This window comes from Spea bombifrons, chromosome 4, assembly GCF_027358695.1.
Source record: "Spea bombifrons isolate aSpeBom1 chromosome 4, aSpeBom1.2.pri, whole genome shotgun sequence".
NCBI classification, from domain to species: Eukaryota; Metazoa; Chordata; class Amphibia; order Anura; family Pelobatidae; genus Spea; species Spea bombifrons.
In genome coordinates, this window is record NC_071090.1 from 80,598,495 (window position 1) to 80,618,242 (window position 19,748).

General features: G+C 40.7%; 1 protein-coding gene across 1 annotated transcript in view; it reads right to left on the bottom strand.

Moving 5' to 3' along the window:
- UNC13C (unc-13 homolog C) overlaps positions 1–19,748 on the bottom strand; it is a 208,279-nt gene that overhangs the window by 165,156 nt on the left and 23,375 nt on the right. The window contains exons 3-4 of the mRNA XM_053462529.1: positions 1,298–1,320; positions 758–822 (exon numbers count right to left, since the gene is read on the bottom strand). Coding sequence (XP_053318504.1) covers positions 758–822; positions 1,298–1,320 — 88 coding nt within the window. The remainder of the gene's footprint in view (positions 1–757; positions 823–1,297; positions 1,321–19,748) is intronic.

A 19,748-nucleotide genomic window follows, 5' to 3' on the forward strand; every position in this document is an offset into this window, starting at 1 on the left:
GTTACACTTTATCAGATTAATGTTTTGTGTTAAAATGTGTGGTTACCCCAAAATAAAGATTGATTCTGTTTCACAAACACCTGAGTCTTGTCTTCAGAGAAAAGTTAACCGAGGGGGGATTTAGGAGGATTTCTGAGGTAACGGCAAGGGAAAATATATTGCTGTGGTCAGACTTGTAACACCAGACACTTGAGAACAGCTATGGTTTGTTATAAAGTGACAGTTAATGTGGCTCTCAAGAGCATAGCTCCCAAGTGTACCTCTTTAGGGCCCAATAAAGTCATGTAAAATGTTTGGTAAAAGTCCACCTGCTGGCCATGCTCCTAACCACACCATTCAAAACAAAACTGTACTTCATCGGCCTTTAAAAACATGACATTTCCAGAAAAGGAGAAAAGGTAAATGCTGTGTGAGACATTTTTTAACATACTTGTAAGGTGAAACATAACTCAGAGGACCTCCTACTCAACATCTTGATGAGGCCTTTGATAAGATACATATACAATAGCATATTATTTGAAACACACACATATACATTGTGCTCTGCTCAGATAACTGTAGTCATGTATGTCTTCTCCCTCGCATTAACGCTATATTATGCATAAATGCGAGAAATATCCTCCATCACCCAGACCTCTATGTACTGCGTCTCATACTAGCAAATCCTAAATGAGTTAGAAACACCAAAAACGCCCCAAAACAGATTAAGCAATATATGAAATGCCTATTTTTCAGTAAAATATAAATGATCACTCACCCTCCAGATGTCTGGATTTCATAAAGTTTGGATGCATTCAAAGAATTTTCACCAACTATTCGTGCCTTTTGCGGGAAAGAAAATAATTTTAAAAATCAGATTTATTTCCAAAAATGCTAGCTACACAACACCTAACGTGGCAGATGTTAAGCAGGTTCATCTCCACTTTAAGACTTTAGTGAATGTCGACATCTGAAACACGTAAGCAATGGGTTTTCGGTGATAATGTTGCAAAAAAAAATATATACATCAAAAGCACAAAACACAGGTACAAAGAATACATAATATGCTTAAACACATCTTCCCCCGAGAAATAGACTTTTGTGATAAACAAAGATGTCCACAGAACAAGGAGTAAGCTGTTTAACAATTTGGCATATTTGGTGTTCTTTAAGGACAACAGAGGGATATGACGCTGGAAGGGGAAGCATGCACTATTTCACATATAAAATGGGGGGGGGGGGGCAGGCCAAATAATCACAAAGAGCTACGAGACAAAATCGTCTAAAAGGCAGGGGGAAAAAAGATGCAATTTAGAACCTTTTCATCCATAGCTTTGCTATCTGCAAGAGAATCAGGAAGAAGGGGATAGAAGTTAGATACAATATTGTCCAAATGATGACACACTGTACTCTGAACTACTGATTATACTTTGATAAAGTGTGAAAAACTGTCAGGAACTAGAGAGCAAGACCATTCATTTAAAAGAAATCCTGTGTTAACCAAGAGAAATAAAAAGGGCTGATACAAACCTCTAGTACAGCAAAAATTGGCACTGAATTAGTAAACATTTGTAAAAATATGAAATAATAATGACATTATTAATATTTAACTTATCTAATTGAATGGACCTGCAGTTTTTATCTTTTGGAGAAAAAACATCTACAGGGATACATGTTCACAATTGTCACCTTGACACACTCCGCATGACTCAAATGCTTTAGGCTTTATCTTTTATACACATTTATTCCGGTGCATACAGAAGCAAACATATTGGTGCTATGTGTGTGTGTGTTTGAATGTGTAACATACAGTATATACTGTATACAAATACATATAATACTCAATATGTCTAAAATGCATGGAAACAAATGATTTGCAGACATTTCAATTAGTAGAAAACTTTGAATTTGTGTTGGAACTTTACCTTTATCTGTAATGCAGAACCGCTCAGAGCTTTAATTGCATAGTAGCTACAGTAATAAGTGTATTAGCCAGCGATATTCAAAAGGACGTGTGCCGTTGGGGCCAGTCGTGGCGCTATTCCATTTTGCTTTTAGCCACATTGAACGTTTTGAGTTTGTGGGGCCATTTTCCTTGTTGCATACAATCACTTGGGTGTGGGGGGTGCATGTGTTTTTCTATCCCACACTGTAATTGCTACACTGGAGGTAAATCTTCCACATCTGGTATCTCCCACTGCAGATGTGAGTATATTTCCTTTCTGGGGCAATGGCAGAAGGTTCTAGTGTGAGCAGAAAGGGATTGAGGATTCTGATCTACTAGCAAGGTGTACCGGAACATGCATTATTCCTGTCAGGGACTGCAGTCAAAGAGGGGAGAATAAAGGGGGTTCCCTAAAACCTCAAGGGCATAATGATTAAGAACCAACTGAATATAGAATATTGTCTATATGAGGAATCATATGGCCAATAGCAGATAACAGATCCACTTAGAACACGTTTGTCTATACCACACAGAATAGTTCCCATTTACCTCTACATTCTAGACCATCTAGACCAGGGGCGTCCAACATGCGGCCCGCGGGCCAAATGCGGCCCGCAAGACCTTGAGGTGCGGCCCGCATAAGATCGGCAGCCAGGGCAACCGATCTTATGCGAGCCGCACCTCAAGCCCTGCTACTTACTTGTGGGAGGGTCTTCTGGACTGCACAGAGGAAGTGGAGTTCACGTGACATCCTACTTCCTCTGTGCTTTAGCAGAGGGAGGCCGCACCCCCTGCTGAAGTCTGTAAGCGGCATCGAGGAGCTACAGTGCAGGTAAGGGGGTGGGGAGGGTGTTTGAATGAGTGTGTGTGATTGAGGGAATGAATCTGTGAATGAATGATTATATGAATAAATGAGTGTGTATGATAGCATGGATGTGTAAGTGCTGGAACCTAGGCAATGATGGGGCTGTGATTGCTGTTAGCAATCACACTCCTATCATGCCAAGTCAGCCAGTACATGCGGAAACCTGGCCAGCTGCCCCCCTTGTGTATTGATGCTGCCAGCAGTATGGGGTCTGCACTTACAGCCACCCTGTACCAGAATGTACTGGCTGACTTGGCATGATAGGAGTGTGATTGCTAACAGCAATCACAGTCCCATAATGCCTAGGTTCCAGTATTTACTGGATGGATGTGTAAGTGCTGGAACCTAGGCATGATGGGACTGTGATTGCTGTTAGCAATCACACTCCTATCATGCCAAGTCAGCCAGTACATGCTGAAACCAGGCTAGCTGCCCCCCTTGTGTATTGATGCTGCCAGCAGTATGGGGTCTGCACATCACTTACAGCCACTCTGTACCAGCGTGTATTGGCTGACTTGGCATGATAGGAGTGTGATTGCTAACAGCAATCACAGTCCCATCATGCCTAGGTTCCAGCATTTACTGGATGGATTTGTAAGTGCTGGAACCTAGGCATGATGGGACTGTGACTACTGTTAGCAATCACACTCCTATCATGCCAAGTCAGCCAGTACATGCTGAAACCTAGCTAGCTGCCCCCCTTGTGTATTGATGCTGCCAGCAGTATGGGGTCTGCACATCACTTACAGCCACCCTGTACCAGCATGTACTGGCTGACTTGGCATGATAGGAGTGTGATTGCTAACAGCAATCACAGCGAGCACAGTCCCATCATGCCTAGGTACCAGCATTTACTGGTTGCCTGGGTTGCCAGCATTTACTGGTTGCCAAGTCATATTGCTAATTTTGTCCAGTTGTGTGTTACCTACTTTTATTAAAAATGTGAGTTTTTATTATTATTTTTAAAGGTGGGGGTCATTTTCGGTTTTGGTTAAGTGAACCCTGAATGTTTTGGTCCAGAATTTTCATTTTAGTTCATCCCTAGAATAAATCTAGGGAATCCTGAATTTGTAGTCGCAAAACTTTCTAGTGAGAGGAAGAGTAAAGGTTTTGTGTAATTTTACTTTATTTTAATCTGCATATTTTATTAAAGGCCATATTTTTTGTCACAGTGAAAAATGAGTGCGGCCCGCGCGCGTATACAATTCTGATGAAGTGGCCCACTGCAAAAAAAACTTGGACACCCCTGATCTAGACCATGCAGTAGCAGCAATTTGTGACATGAATACCAATACACATGCGACAACTATAGTATGTTCCAAAATCTATCTAGAAAATTGATTTGTTTAAATAATATTCAGTAGATCTATAGGCAAATCTTGTCTGTTTAGTTTTACATTCCATATGTTTTGGCGGTGTTATAAATGGGATTAATCTGTGATGGGTAAGGTTGCTTCAATGTAAATATATTTAGAACTGTACACTTTGATAATATGCGCAGCACATCTGTATTGATCTGATTTATTTTAATATTTTTTAAATGTCTATGGTCATGGGATATAAATATTCTCCTTTAGAAATGAAATCAAATTAATTCACACGGGAAAAATCCAAGTTTCATACATTCATCTGTAACATAATAACTAAACCACTGTAAAAATAAAACAAAACCAAAGAAACAAACAAACCCATATCCCTTTCGACAGAGAAATGGTTTCTTAAATGATATTTTTTCATTCATCAACAACTTAACTTTATGTGAATCTGCATAGAACTGCTTTCCACACTTTTGGATATATATATATATATATATACATACACATACACACACACGTATACACAATCCATAGATCAGCACACTCACATCAAATAGGTTATAAACTCTCATAACTCTCATGTAGTTTTTATTAAAGCTACTTAAAAACTTAATGTACCTGTGGCGTAGTGGTGGGCTTAGCATAATATGGCCACATGATGTGACTAAATCTCCAATTTTGTTATATTAGAAAGGTGTTTTTAAGCTTTAATAAAAACTATAGTTATGAGAGTTTATATCCTATTTGATGTGAGTGCGCTCATCTATGGATTGTGTATAACTTTGGTCTTCAGCAGCACCCCTTTTAAATAATGCTAGTTCAGGTGAGTGCTTCCTTTTTGGATTTGTTATATATCATTTTAAGATCAGGAAATCTCAGAAGTCCATCAATACATGTTTCCAGTCACATGTGTGCATTTTCTACATTACAACCCAAGGAGAAGCAAAGCAGCTCTCTGATTATTACATTGCAATCTACCAGATTAACCTACTTTGTATCTCAGATCCCAAATCTGAAAATTACTTTGCGAAGCAATAGCTTTTGCCAGAAAAAATATATAGTATAAAGAATAATTGTATATTTCCAAGGACCCAACGTATTAAATAAACCATGGTTTTAAATTAAAGGCGTGAATGTTCTTTCCTCCCCTGTGCTATTCAGGGTGACCTCTGGATGGATATAGCCATATTGGTTCAAGAGAAGATGGAATCTTTAGTTTAGGTTGAAAACATAGAAAAATATGTAGAGTTGCGTACGCTTTTGGGACCTCATATGTCATGGAACAAGTTTGTTTGTTTTGTTATTTCCCTTTTTCCCTTTAAGTGGCTGGTTGCCCTGGCAACTTTCCAATTCTCAGAGCTGAGATTGGGCTATTCCTCCTCCCCTGCAACTTTTCTGTACTTGGTTTGTTCTAGGTGTTTTTCCTGTTCCCCTGTATCTCTCCCCTGGACATTCTATCTCAGCAGCCTCTGTGAGTACAGGTTCTGATTATCTTCTCCCTTGCAAGGCAATCCGTTTTTACCTTCCCCTTGCAGAAGCACTTCCACTCATAACAAAGCACCTTCTTCTAGAGAAGCACTTTTCCAACACTATACAACCAACAAGTGCCTTTATTTCTGTGACTTTCCCAATAAATCTAAGAAAATACAGAAGACTTTGTGTGCTTTCATAGGGGACGAGTTAAGCTATCTGACCTTATTCATTTCCTGGCATTTGACATTCATATCCAGGCATCTGACCCTGGGGTTCCAGAATAGTAAAAACGGATACCCTGTGCTTTGGGAGCAGCACAGAAAGCTCCAGCTTTCCACAGCTTCAATATAAAGGCACCAGCGCTGCAACCCAGCTCAGTGTATTACTCACAGAATTATCACTCTTGTGTCTTGCCTGGGTTAACCTTCTGCCCAGCTACTAAGTTAGGAACAACAGTTATACTTACCCCTGTGCATGTCCCCACGGTTAAGGCTACCAAGGGCCACGCCACTGGACATCAGCCAAGATAGGGATCAGAGCTACGGATACCTGTCAGTACAGCTACCTCTACGCTGACTGCTGCAGGACACCAAACGGCTCCAACCGCTGACACAGGTTACAGACCGCACGCCACACGAACTGGCTAAAGGCCTACACACACCTGCAGCATGGAAGAACTCAGACCCTCACCAGACACAACACATAAGAGTGACAGGTCAGACACTGAAACAGCGACACACCTGCAACAGATGCAAGAAGGCGCAAGGGCTAAGCGAACAGTTACACTGACACAAAAAGCCTGTGAAAAATATGAAGCTGACATTGAGATGCACCGTGCTAAGTTGGAAAAGGCATGGGAAGAAATCGAAATTGAAATGAGTAATGCCACAAATGTTGGCGAACGAGAAAAGGACATTAAGCGAGCCATAACTCAAATCAAGTCATGTCATAGACATTATGTAGCATTGTCACAAGCATATTTCACCTATCTGACAAGAACCAACACAATTAATAGCCTGAGAGAACGCGATCTGCAAAAAACAATCGATATGGAACGCGACGGCATTGTGCAGACCGCCATTATGGAGGCGCAAAGTGAAAGAAAGGAGCTCCTCCTGGAAACTGCATCGCAGCGCTCCAGCACATCCAGGCATTCTTCCAGGTCAAGCAAATCAGTGAAATCTAATGTGTCTAGTGCAAGCGCGAATGCCACCAAGGCACGAGCCACCGCAGAGGCCGCGCGTGCTAGGGCCGAATATGGTCGGAAAGAGGCGGCCATAAGGGCAGAGAGAGCCCGCATAGAAGAGGAGGAGCAGGCAGCAGTGGCCGCCGCAGCAGCCACCAACGCTGCCATAGCACGTAGGAAGGCAGAGTTAGATGCAAACTTGGAAGCCCTAAGCAAGGAAGAGGATGCGGCCGCCGCCATAGCGCAAGCCGAAGTCTTTGAAGCAGCCGCACTACAGGACGGCGGGGAGCAGACCTATGACCAGACAGCTCCAGAAGATATAAATCAACGCACCGCAAACTATGTAAGGAGCCTCCTCAGCATCAATACCAGTACACCATCTCGGAACTGCCTGAGTGACATCTCAGACGCTGAAGACTCTCTAGGTCCACAAAGAATAGACGCTGTTCTTTCAAGGGTACGCACAACCCGGGATAGCCAGGTTCTCAGCGGTGATCCACACGTCAGTAGGCATATGGATATACTGCAACAGTCTCACAGCTCAGGTAGGCCCACGCATAGAGAAACAGCTCCTCACACTGATCAGCGATCATCAAACATCCAGGCCAAGGAAAGGGAGAACACAAGGCCCTTCCGTGAAACCACACCAGAACAAGACCGACATATCGATGTATCAGGCCTAACAGACATGGGCAAGTACATGATCCGGCGTGACATGGTGCAGACAGGTCTTACCAACTTCGACGACCGTCCGGAGAATTACAGGATATGGAAATCCACATTCAAAGACGCTATCAAGAGTCTGGGCTTCTCGGCAAGAGAAGAACTCAGTCTACTAACCAAATGGCTGGGGAAAGAATCTGCAGAACATGCAAAGAGGCTTAGATCAGCAAATGTTAACCACCCCGAAGTGGGTCTTGATTTAGTATGGGAAAGACTAGAAGAATGCTATGGTAGTCCTGAAGCGATCGAAGACGCACTCTTCAAGAGAGTAGACAATTTTCCCAGAATTACAACCAAAGACTACTCAAAGTTGCGAGAACTTGGGGACTTGCTGCAGGAGCTGGAATCTTCAAGGACAGACCAATCCCTAAAAGGGCTCAATGTCCTTGATTCTGCTCGTGGAGTGAAACCCATCTTGGAAAAGCTACCCTACAGCCTCCAAGAGAGATGGACTTTACAAGGCTCAAAATATAAGCGTGAGAAGCAAGTTGCCTACCCCCCTTTCTCATTCTTCTTGAGTTTCATTCGCGAAGCAGCCCGGTCAAAAAATGACCCCAGCTTCATGTTAGATACACATACTGCAGCCAGGTTCAATAACACTAGAACACCCATCTCCGTCCACAGAACGGACGTGTCCTCTATGACTCAAATGAGTTTAGACCAGTCGGTCGATGGAAACAAGAAACCAAAAAACCCTAACAAAGAATGCCCCATACATAGAAAGCCACATCCGCTTAGCAAGTGTATTGGGTTCAGAATGAAGCCCATAGAGGAGCGTAAGGCCCTACTCCGAGAATTGGGGATTTGTTTTAAATGCTGTGCTTCTACAAGTCACCTATTCAAAGAGTGTAAAGAAGCTATAAAGTGCACAGAGTGTGGCAGTGACAGACACGTAGCAGCTTTACATCCAGAGACATTTAAGACTAAAACAATCAAGGCCCCTAACCTTGTTACAAAGCAGGGCGGGGAGGAAGAAGAGCCAAGCACACCCCCCCTATCTGTAGCATCTAAGTGCACCGAGGTCTGTGGGGAAGCCAGTGATGGCAGATCTTGTTCTAAAATATGTCTTGTAGCCGTGCACCCAGACGGACAACCTGAAAAAGCCATAAGGATGTATGCCATCATCGATGATCAAAGCAATCGATCGTTGGTCAGGTCGGAATTCTTTGACCTTTTCAACATACAAGATAACACCTCCCCTTATACACTCCGGACGTGCGCAGGGCAGATAGAAACAACAGGGAGGAGAGTAAATGGCTACACCATATGTTCAGTGGACGGCAAAGTAAGGATGCCTCTCCCCACACTCATCGAGTGCAATCATATGGCGGAGGATAGAAGCGAAATCCCTACACCAGATGTGGCACGCCACCATCCCCATCTGCAGGCGATAGCTGATCGCATTCCACCACTAGATGGAAGTGCCCAGATCTTGCTGTTACTTGGCAGAGACATCATGAGAGCACATAAAATCCATGAACAACGAAATGGGGAGCATAATGCTCCGTGCGCACAAAGGCTCGATCTAGGATGGGTGATAGTGGGCGAAGTGTGTATTGACAAGATACGCAAACCAGATAATGTAAAAGCTCTACGAACAAACCTACTGGAGAATGGTCGTATATCTCTCTTTAAACCATGTCCATATCACTTCCATGTCAAAGAGAAGCTTGGAAACAAAGATAAACAAGGGTATACGATCAAAACACAAGGAGACATTCTTCAGTCAGAAAAATACACTGATGACCTAGGATGTACAGTGTTCCAGACGACAGGGAATGATGACAAGCAAGCACTATCAATAGAAGACAGAGAATTCCTGAAGATAATGGATAAGGAGTTCTTCAAAGACGAATCAAACAGTTGGGTGGCACCGTTACCGTTCCGTTCGCCCAGAAGACGCCTCCCAAACAACAGAGAGCATGTCATCTCTAGACTTAATTCGCTCCGCCGTAATCTACAAAGGAAATTGGAGACCAGGGATCATTTTGTGGCCTTCATGCAGAAGATATTCCTTAGTGGTCATGCAGAACCAGCACCTCCTCTGAATGAAGGCGAGGAATGCTGGTACCTTCCCTCATTCGGCGTCTACCATCCCCAGAAACCTGGTCAAATCCGAGTAGTGTTTGATTCCAGTGCTCAGTACCAGGGAGTCTCTCTAAACGATGTCCTACTCACTGGACCAGACTTGACAAACAGTCTTCTAGGAGTGCTGATCCGCTTCCGCAAGGAGCCAATCGCCATTACAGCAGACATCCAACAGATGTTCCACTGCTTTGTTGTAAGAGAAGACTCCAGAAATTACCTAAGGTTCCTGTGGTACCAGAACGACGACATAGATGACAAAGTCATAGAGTGTAGAATGAAAGTGCATGTCTTTGGCAACAGCCCATCGCCGGCAGTGGCTGCCTACGGGCTCAGAAGGACAGCCCAAGAAGGAGAGGAAGAGTATGGGAAAGACGCTAGAGATTTTGTTGAGAGAGACTTTTATGTGGATGATGGGTTGAAATCGGTTCCCACAGAAGAAGAAGCCATAGAACTGCTCAAACGGACTCAAAGGATGCTAGCAACTGCCAATCTAAGACTGCATAAAATAGCTTCCAACAGTGCCACGGTAATGAAGGCATTTCATATAGATGATCACGCAAGTGCCCTGAAGAATTTGGATCTGGGGACCGACACACCTCCCATACAACGAAGTCTGGGGTTAAGCTGGAACCTCAAGGCAGACACATTTACATTCCAGGTGTCCATCGAGGAAAAACCCTACACCCGACGTGGAGTCCTGTCTACTGTAAACAGTCTCTATGACCCGCTGGGATTCGTTGCCCCAGTCACAATACAGGGAAAGTCTCTCCTCAGAGAATTATCCTTTGAAAAACAGGACGTAAAGAGTGGGAGACATGGAAAGATTCCTTGAAGACCCTCGAGCAACTTCAGATCCCACGCCCTTACTCGCCGACATCCCTCACCACTGCATTCAGCAAAGAGCTTTGTGTATTCTCAGATGCCTCAACAAAGGCAATAGCAGCGGTGGCTTACTTAAGAACCGCAGACGCAGATGGTAGACATCATACCAGGTTCATCCTTGGCAAGGCTAAGCTGGCACCCCAACCAGACCATACTATACCTAGATTAGAACTATGTGGCACAGTATTAGCAGTAGAGCTGGCAGAACTCATTGAAAATGAAATAGACTGTAAACCAGATGCTATCAGCTTCTATACGGACAGTAAGGTGGTGTTAGGTTATATATGCAATAAGAAAAGAAGGTTCTATGTATACGTGGCCAACCGAGTAGAAAGGATCAGGAAATCGACCCAACCAAGCCAATGGCACTACGTGCCCACAGATCAGAATCCTGCTGATATCGCCACTAGATCAGCGCCTGCAGCATATCTACAGAATACGTCATGGCTTACCGGACCAACGTTTCTGACACAACCCGATAAAACACTGTCAACCGTAGCTGATCACTTCGAACTTGTGGATCCTGAAAGGGACCTAGAAATAAGACCCAAAGCATCCGTTCTACTGACGAGCATACTGCCCAGAAACATGTTCGGATCACAACGATTCCATCGCTTTTCAAGCTGGACAGCCCTTCTCCGAGCAATGGCACACCTTAGACACATAGCCATCTCTTTCCTCCGTATGCCTGATGATAAACTGACCACCTATCCGACGGATTGCGAAGCGCACAGGTAGTCTGAACTGTGCACCCACCGGATATCCCTTGCCGAAGGAACCCTGGAGCCAGTGGCATTACATCACAGTGAGAATGTGGACTTGTGTATTGTTGTTGTGTATTTACATATGTTCCACATAAGTTTATATATAGTGGTATCTCCAGATACCAGACGGGGAGTGTCATGGAACAAGTTTGTTTGTTTTGTTATTTCCCTTTTTCCCTTTAAGTGGCTGGTTGCCCTGGCAACTTTCCAATTCTCAGAGCTGAGATTGGGCTATTCCTCCTCCCCTGCAACTTTTCTGTACTTGGTTTGTTCTAGGTGTTTTTCCTGTTCCCCTGTATCTCTCCCCTGGACATTCTATCTCAGCAGCCTCTGTGAGTACAGGTTCTGATTATCTTCTCCCTTGCAAGGCAATCCGTTTTTACCTTCCCCTTGCAGAAGCACTTCCACTCATAACAAAGCACCTTCTTCTAGAGAAGCACTTTTCCAACACTATACAACCAACAAGTGCCTTTATTTCTGTGACTTTCCCAATAAATCTAAGAAAATACTGAAGACTTTGTGTGCTTTCATAGGGGACGAGTTAAGCTATCTGACCTTATTCATTTCCTGGCATTTGACATTCATATCCAGGCATCTGACCCTGGGGTTCCAGAATATCATAAATCTCTACTTCTGATGGAATTATTTAATATCGTGAAGAGACCCCTAAGGTCCTGAACACTCAAATTCACGTACACACTAACATTGTTATGCATATATTTCCTGCAAAAAAAGATGTGTAAGAACGCTGAGGTCTATTTTTTCAGTTTTAAACTGAACTGTAATGTTTTAGAAATTTAATAATGTTCTCCTCTCGATGCATTTGCAGATGACCCTTAGTATCATAAACTACTAAGAGCATCAAAAGGAAAAGGTTGAATAAAATCTTGAAATAAATTGCTTTTTTTTTTAACCAAAAATTACATTATTTGTTCGAATATTATCAGATCAAACATATTTCACAGATGCTTTGTCCTTCTTGCCAGGCTTCCTATATTTGATTTTTATAACACTGCTTTACCTACTAATATCTACCATTAAATCATTTTATCTAGAGTTTGTCACACATTCTAATGAATGGAACTCAGTGGAACATATACAACTAACAGATAATTCACTCTATTTGAAGGGCTTCAACGAAGCTACATAACCTACGCAGACATAGATTTTACGGAACAACAACAAAAAACTAGCACTCAATACCAAACTTACGAAAAGATGAATTAATAATTGCAAGGATCTAGTAACATATTTTGGAAAAGGCATTAAAGTCATTGTAGAGAACCCTCAAATTCAAAAAAACAGGTTTATTAGGCACACCTATGTCCCCAACCAGCCATTTCATACAATGGGAGCTGTCATGGAGACTGCATTTAAGACACAGAGCTCTGCAATATGACCTCACTCTTTAATGTAGTGAAGAAGGTGGCCTCCAAGGAGGTGGCTGGTGTTGCTGCCCTGGGTTGGACCTCAGGCAGTGCCAAAGGTAAACACATCGCTGGGTACAGTTGATGACTTAATAAGGAGAGGGAATGGATTTTAAAATGAGGAATCCAGCGCAGAAATACCATTGAGATTTTAAATCACAGCCCATCAGCTGCAGGAATTTACTGTATTGGAATAGGGATGCGACTGCAAGCCGTAAACTGGCGCTAGCAACAACACTGATTGCTAAAAATTCATGTCTCCAAATTACACTATTAAATAGTTCCCCATGAACAGGGCTGCCCTGTCAACCATAAACCCACTGTGGCTAAATAATTGATTATATTGAACTAGTTCAACTATTAACCTCAAAGTCATGCAGTGCATTTTAATGAAGTCTATGGAGGCTGAGCTGAGCCACCATAGTGTAAATAGGTTGGTTGGTGAGATCTCCCTTGTAATTGTCCCATTATCCAGAGAGACTGATGCCCCCTTGGACCTGCTGCCTAAGGTCTCGGCGTAGGCAGCCCATAGTCCATGTAAAAGACAAGCCTTAAAGCTATTTAAGAATAAACATTAAAAGTCAGTATTGGATCTTAGATGCCCTTTATAATAGGAGGGACTATATGTACATTCAGAAGTATAAATGTTATGTATAAAGCATGGTATACCTACAATATTGCATTAAACATCTATAATGTATTGTAGAATGTATTCACAGCTGATGAGCTGTGAAACGATTTTGAGACAAAACTATGTGTTTTGAGCTATTTCTCCTTTTTTCCAATACAAACTGAAAAATACATTCCTGAAATTTAACTCCTGAAATGTCTCACAATCCACAATCCAGCCTGAGCAAATAAACAATACTATTTTAATATTTTAACTAGTTTTCCTGGTGACTAAGGACCAAATTGGGATTACATTATTACTTTATGGATTGCCCAGGATAGGTTGGGAAAAGTGCTCTCATTGGAGAACCATCATGCCATAACCATTATCATCAGTTTATGCCAGTTTTAGACTAAAAAAGGGTCATCAGGACAGGTCAGCATACAGATCCTCTGTTATATGGAGAATATGTTATTCTCCCTAACTGAATGCAAGGTTTCTCTTCTTAGGCACAATTATATGATCAATCACACAGGCAAGAAAAAGAAAATGAAAATAATGACGGTTTGAAAAGTAGGAAGACTACTTTCTGTTGTTCAATACAAGGGTAAGACAGGAGATCGCCACATACCTTTGGTGGGATTTAAAATCAATAATGGACAGTCAGCCTAGGGCTTGCTGATCATCATGGGGTCATAAAGATTTATTTCATCAATGAACTACTGAAAAGTTGCGACACTGATGATCCATAGTATACATTTATGTATCCTAATATGCTAAGAAAGAAACAAATATCCAGTTCTCGGTTTTGCTGAATACAATTACACAGACAAAATGTTGTCTACCCTCTACTGCGTAGGTACTACTATATCAGTTAAAAAGAATACTCACAGCAAAAGGAAAAAAAATATGTGTTTATTAGACTAATTAATAATTACTTGCCTGCTTCAAGTAGCAAATAATCGCCTAACATGAAAGAGTTTGCTTGAAAGATCTTTTTTAAGCCAATGCAGTGTGCAAAGGTCCTATTGTAAATGCATCAGATGTGTGGTTCTTAAGCTCATTATTCTAGACATTTTGATTTATTCTTTTCTAAATGGCAGCAATCGCACGGTATCCACACACAAACAAAATGAAAAATCAACATCAAACGTGCCATGTGTTTATATTAGTCTCATTTCGTACTTGTCCTTGTAGCTGTATTCCTTCATCTAAAAGTGTAATAAACAGAACTCAAAACAGAGCAGAATCTTAGGCTCCTGAGCATAAAGACACACTATGCAATGTCGTTTTTGGTCTTTATACAGAAATCTGATCATACGGCAGAAAAACAGCATTTTTAAAAATCCTTGCAAAATAAAACATATTATTGTAATGTAACAATTTCTAAATATTTCCTATTCCGGGAACAAATTAGCCTGTGTAATGTCCATAGCCAGAATGTTTTTCACCTTAACGCATTCATGCCTCTGCAGTACATACCCCTAGGCAAAATGACATAATTAACATATGCACTGCTACAAGATAGGTATCAACATCTACCATCCAGGCCCTGAGGCTTTTCCTTGATAACCTCCTTTGGATCCTGTCCATTGTAATGTTGGCTGAGAGATTAGATACGGTCTATGTTTTTTGTCATGATTGGCTAGTTTGCTTAGTATAGTGTTCTACCCCAGGTACCACATCTGATCAGAATCTCCCTTGTATAAAACTTTAAACACTAAAAAACCTACCTGTTCAGAGAAACATAAAATATATCAATTCAATACCCCCATCCAAACAAAATAAAAAAAGTAGTATTTATTGAACTGAAATCATGTAAACAGGCTGGATTGTGGGTGATGAAAAAAGCAGTACAAAAATGCCACCAAGCAATACACTGGCATTTTATCCTTAGAAGGACTTAATCATAGACTATAGGATAAGTGACTGCAATTTTTAACAAGGATGGAATACAGTTCACTATGTTTTAGGTCATCCACAGTCCAGCCTGGTTATCATTTGACTGTGGGATATAAGTTATTTGTTAAGGAACTACCCACAATTTCCATCAGAGGAAACCTTTGTACCTTCTGGCCCAGAGGGCAGGTAAAGCCAAGTGGACCCTTGGACCCTTGCCCACCCCCCCCGTAACTCACTGGCTCACATATTTACACACAATCTCACATTTACACAAACATACACACTCAGGCTAACACATATTACCTCTCACACACATACACATTCATAACCACATAAACACACGTTCATGCTCACACACTTACGCATTCATGTTCACACCCACACATACACACTCATGCTCATACACACTTACACATACATATTCAGGGTAACAAACACAAACTTATACATAAACTCTCAATCTTGCATACACCTTCCCTTACGCCTCTTACTCACCCACTCCCTCTCTCATGCTTACCTCACCTGTAGTGTTATGTGAACCTGCTGCATTCCTAGAAATGGTGATCTGTTATACAGAGCCACTAGAGTAATCTAATGTCCTCTAACAAAATTCCACAGCTAAATATTTCTAGACATAATCTACAAAGTGATCTAAGTTCCATCAGCAAACGTATACAAGAAATCGTTGTTCTGCCTTGATTTGGAGCACTGCATATCTGTACACAGAATACATAAAACAGTATAAACAACTCAATTATGCAACAGTACTCTAGGCTGAAGTAGTGTTTTTTTTTTTTTATAAAATCTGTATTCTTGCAAGGAATATGTCTTTAGATGATATAATGGCTATTATATAAAGCAAAATGCATTAGAAATAGATATTTACTGAGGTGAATGTTATCCTTGTCCTTGTCCTTATGCCGAAACCGAACCTTACAATCCACAATACTTCCACTTAACCCCCTCCCTACCCCTTATTCTGTGTGTTGAAGATTTCTAGCCTAGAATCTGTCAACCTCTTAGTTGAGGCCTCTTATTTCAGACTAACCCTCATTGGCGAAGCCTTACCATTATGATGTACGGCTCACACCATCCTGTCATTAGATTAGTATTCACCACCCAGGATTAAACAAATTAATGCGCTCTTTTTTGCACTTGGGGTGCACTTGGGGTGCACTTGAGCCGTCTGGGGGCAATACTTCCAAAAGCAGATGTGATGTCGGTGCTGAATGGCCACCTCAGACCACCTCGGACCCTTCTCCAGGCATCAAGAGTCCTTGTTACTCTTATTCTTATGCCTTTATGTATTGTAATTTCTTGCAAAAAATATATTGATTACCCCATATTTTTATAGATTTTATCATATACATTACCTTCGAGTACAATTTCTAGTAATTCTATAGGGGTAAATATGAGAGATATTACGTGCCCAATACTACTGAGTCTCTATACAGAGACAAAACCAATTATTAGTCATGACATTTGGAATATTTCTGATATGAATATATTGAAACAGGAGGTTATGTATAAATGGCAGCTCTAGATCAAAGTGGAAGAAAACAAAGCAAACAGCACGGCCTTTCCATTGGTTGCCATGGTGATTGCTCCATTCCTATTACCGTACTTTGCACCTCATTCATAATCCCTGTAGTAACAAAATTAGAAAAAGAATGAAGCGGCTTTCTAACTGAAAAGTAGAAACCATTATGGATGTATAGCAAAGGGCTAGATTACTGTACACAGTAGGACTATCTGTGGTTTTAACATCCTATATGCGATAACTGTCACCGCTGACTCAACAACCACAAATTGTACATTTCAGATAAAACCAAGAATTTAACAGGATTATAGAAAGATTGTTTGGTTGAATGCAGATTTGTGCATCCTTGTCAGTGTGAGAAACTAGGTCACACACATTGCTACTCAAATAGCTGCTTTTAGGGAATACAGTTTACGTACACGTTTGCCACATTAGCAAAGGGCTGATATATATTTAAAAGAAGGAGGAAATATATGTCATTACTGCAGGCGGCCGCAGACCTACTGCACCAACAACTGTAATTAACCTGGATTTTCATAATAAAGTCAGCATTTTTTTTGCACTCACTGATTTGTCCTCAGGAACAGACTTATGACCCAGAACATTATGCATGTACGACGTGATTCAATTAATTTACAAATATTACAAGACCAAGTCAGAGGTAATTGGCAGCTACTCATACAAAGAGATATTGATCCTCTTATGGACAATGTGCTAGTTATTGCAAGTGAAAATTACAAGATTTCTTTTCCGTTTAAGATTTGCTAACAATCAATTTCCTTTTCGGCTGAAATGCTTTCAAAGTTATTATGATGTCACGTGTCAAAGGTCTCAATCACTTAAATATTCAGGATACATCACTTTAGGGAAAAAAGGGGACACTGATATCAAAACAACACAATTCAATAAAACAATTGCAGACTTATAAGGATGAGTTTAAATACACTGTAGAATTTTACAACCAAACAAAATTCAACCAATTAAAGAGAATCATTTATTATGACCCAAGGAGCACAAGCGATGATTAAATTAAAGACTGGTGGTGCAAATGTGGGTTTAAGGATGTCAGACGCACAGTTTTATATGCTGTTTCTATACATGCATACACACATAAGATATATAATCTACAGTGTATTTAAAATGCGTTGGGTAGGCATCAAGTCATCCTGACTATAAAACAGGATTAAAGATCGAATAAGGTTTAAGGTTTTTACAGAAGGGGAAAAAAATGGGCAGATGATTCTTATCTTCTGTCAAATTCTATGTTTCAATATACATAATCATGTAATAACCAGAGAGTTACATAAGTATGCAATATAACGCCAAGTATTTTGAATTATCTGCATGACAAACAGATGTAAAGAGGTCGCCGACATTCAGACAGATATTTACAAAATGTATATTTCATTTTTGCATCAGCACATGACACAGGTTTTCTACTGGTAACATTTGTTTTTGCCATCCGAAGTGAATTATATTTCTGTTGTCGCCTATCCGTGCAAGCATCCCCACTATCTCAGTGTCCCAGGAAGCCATCAAGATATCCTATATGGTAGGTGGGTTAATCGTGATAAATTGAGAGACATGGCTGGCTGGTCACCATTGAGAAACTATCCTAGGAGGTTTGGTCTACAATGGAATAGAGAGATGATAAGGAATTCAATAAGGAATTCAATAATTCAATAGTAAATTCTATCCCCTTTAAGGATACAATACGTTCCATGCATATGTCTTTGTACTCCTGTACAGCTGGGGAAAATGCATAAACAAAAACAGGATTTTACTGCTGCTGCTTTGGTGAAGCATTGACAAGCACAAACATTCCAGGAATTATTACTTCACAAGCAGTGGAGATGGAAATATGTTCCTACTAACTCTAGTGCACTGCACCTAAAACAAATACTATACAAACAGAATAGATCTGGCTCCAGTCTTGGTGGGGACGCCAAAGAGGTCAATGCCATAACCGAGGTTTGGAATTCAGCAGGGTGCTTGGAATCTAAAGTGCCTTCAAGTTGGCACCATATAGCATAAAGTCGAAAAAAGAAACGAAAATCCGCACTCACCTGACTTGGATATTTAATTAAGTAAATCTTTGTTCACAGGAATAGGTCAATGAATTAATCGATAATAAAGCATTTCGAATGAGCAAGCATTAGTATAGGCATGAAAAGTGTTAAGTCTTACTTAGGTGCCTAGGGCATCATTTATATATATGGACACCAGCTAAATACCATATATATATATATATATATATATATATATATATATATATATATATATATATATATATATATATATATATATATATATACAAAATATTCAGTGAGACCAGACCAGGTGTTGTATCTAGTCTGCCAGTGTGTTTTTTTGTTTTTTTATTAAATTGTATTTATGTATTTATCTGATTTTCAAAGCTTTCTAATGTCTGCTTTTGTTTGATTTCATGTATCATTCAATATGAAACCTTTTTTTATGTTCGCACTGAAGATTTTTCCTGTTTACTTGATCCAACCTTAATCCTATTGATTCTGTCTGGAATCTGGAACATCCTTATACCAAAGTTCTCTCTCTCTTTCCACTTGAGGGTTTTCAATTTTATGTAGATCATCTACAGGGACATATATATATATATATATATATATATATATGTATATACATACATACATATATATATATATATATATATATATATATATATATATATAAATATATATTAGGCTTCTGGGAGATGATGGATATGCACCCATGGGATAAATGTACAACGTCTGTTGTGGCTAAAAATTCCCAAACGGGAGTGTCAGTCTCTGTTGCATTTGCTGCATTTGAAGATAGTGGCAGCTGTGAGCTTGAACCTCTGTTTCCTTTTCTTCTGCGCTCGCTTTTTATCTGCAAACCGTCGCCACTTATCTTTACCAGTTTTTAGTAGTCAGAGCATGTCTCCATTTGGATCTTTTCTGGGAGAGCTCCATCCAGGCTGTTTCCAGAGGCAAGCTCAGCGTAAAACAAGTGTTTGGGGATCCGCCCATTGTCAGGCAGTGCATGTGG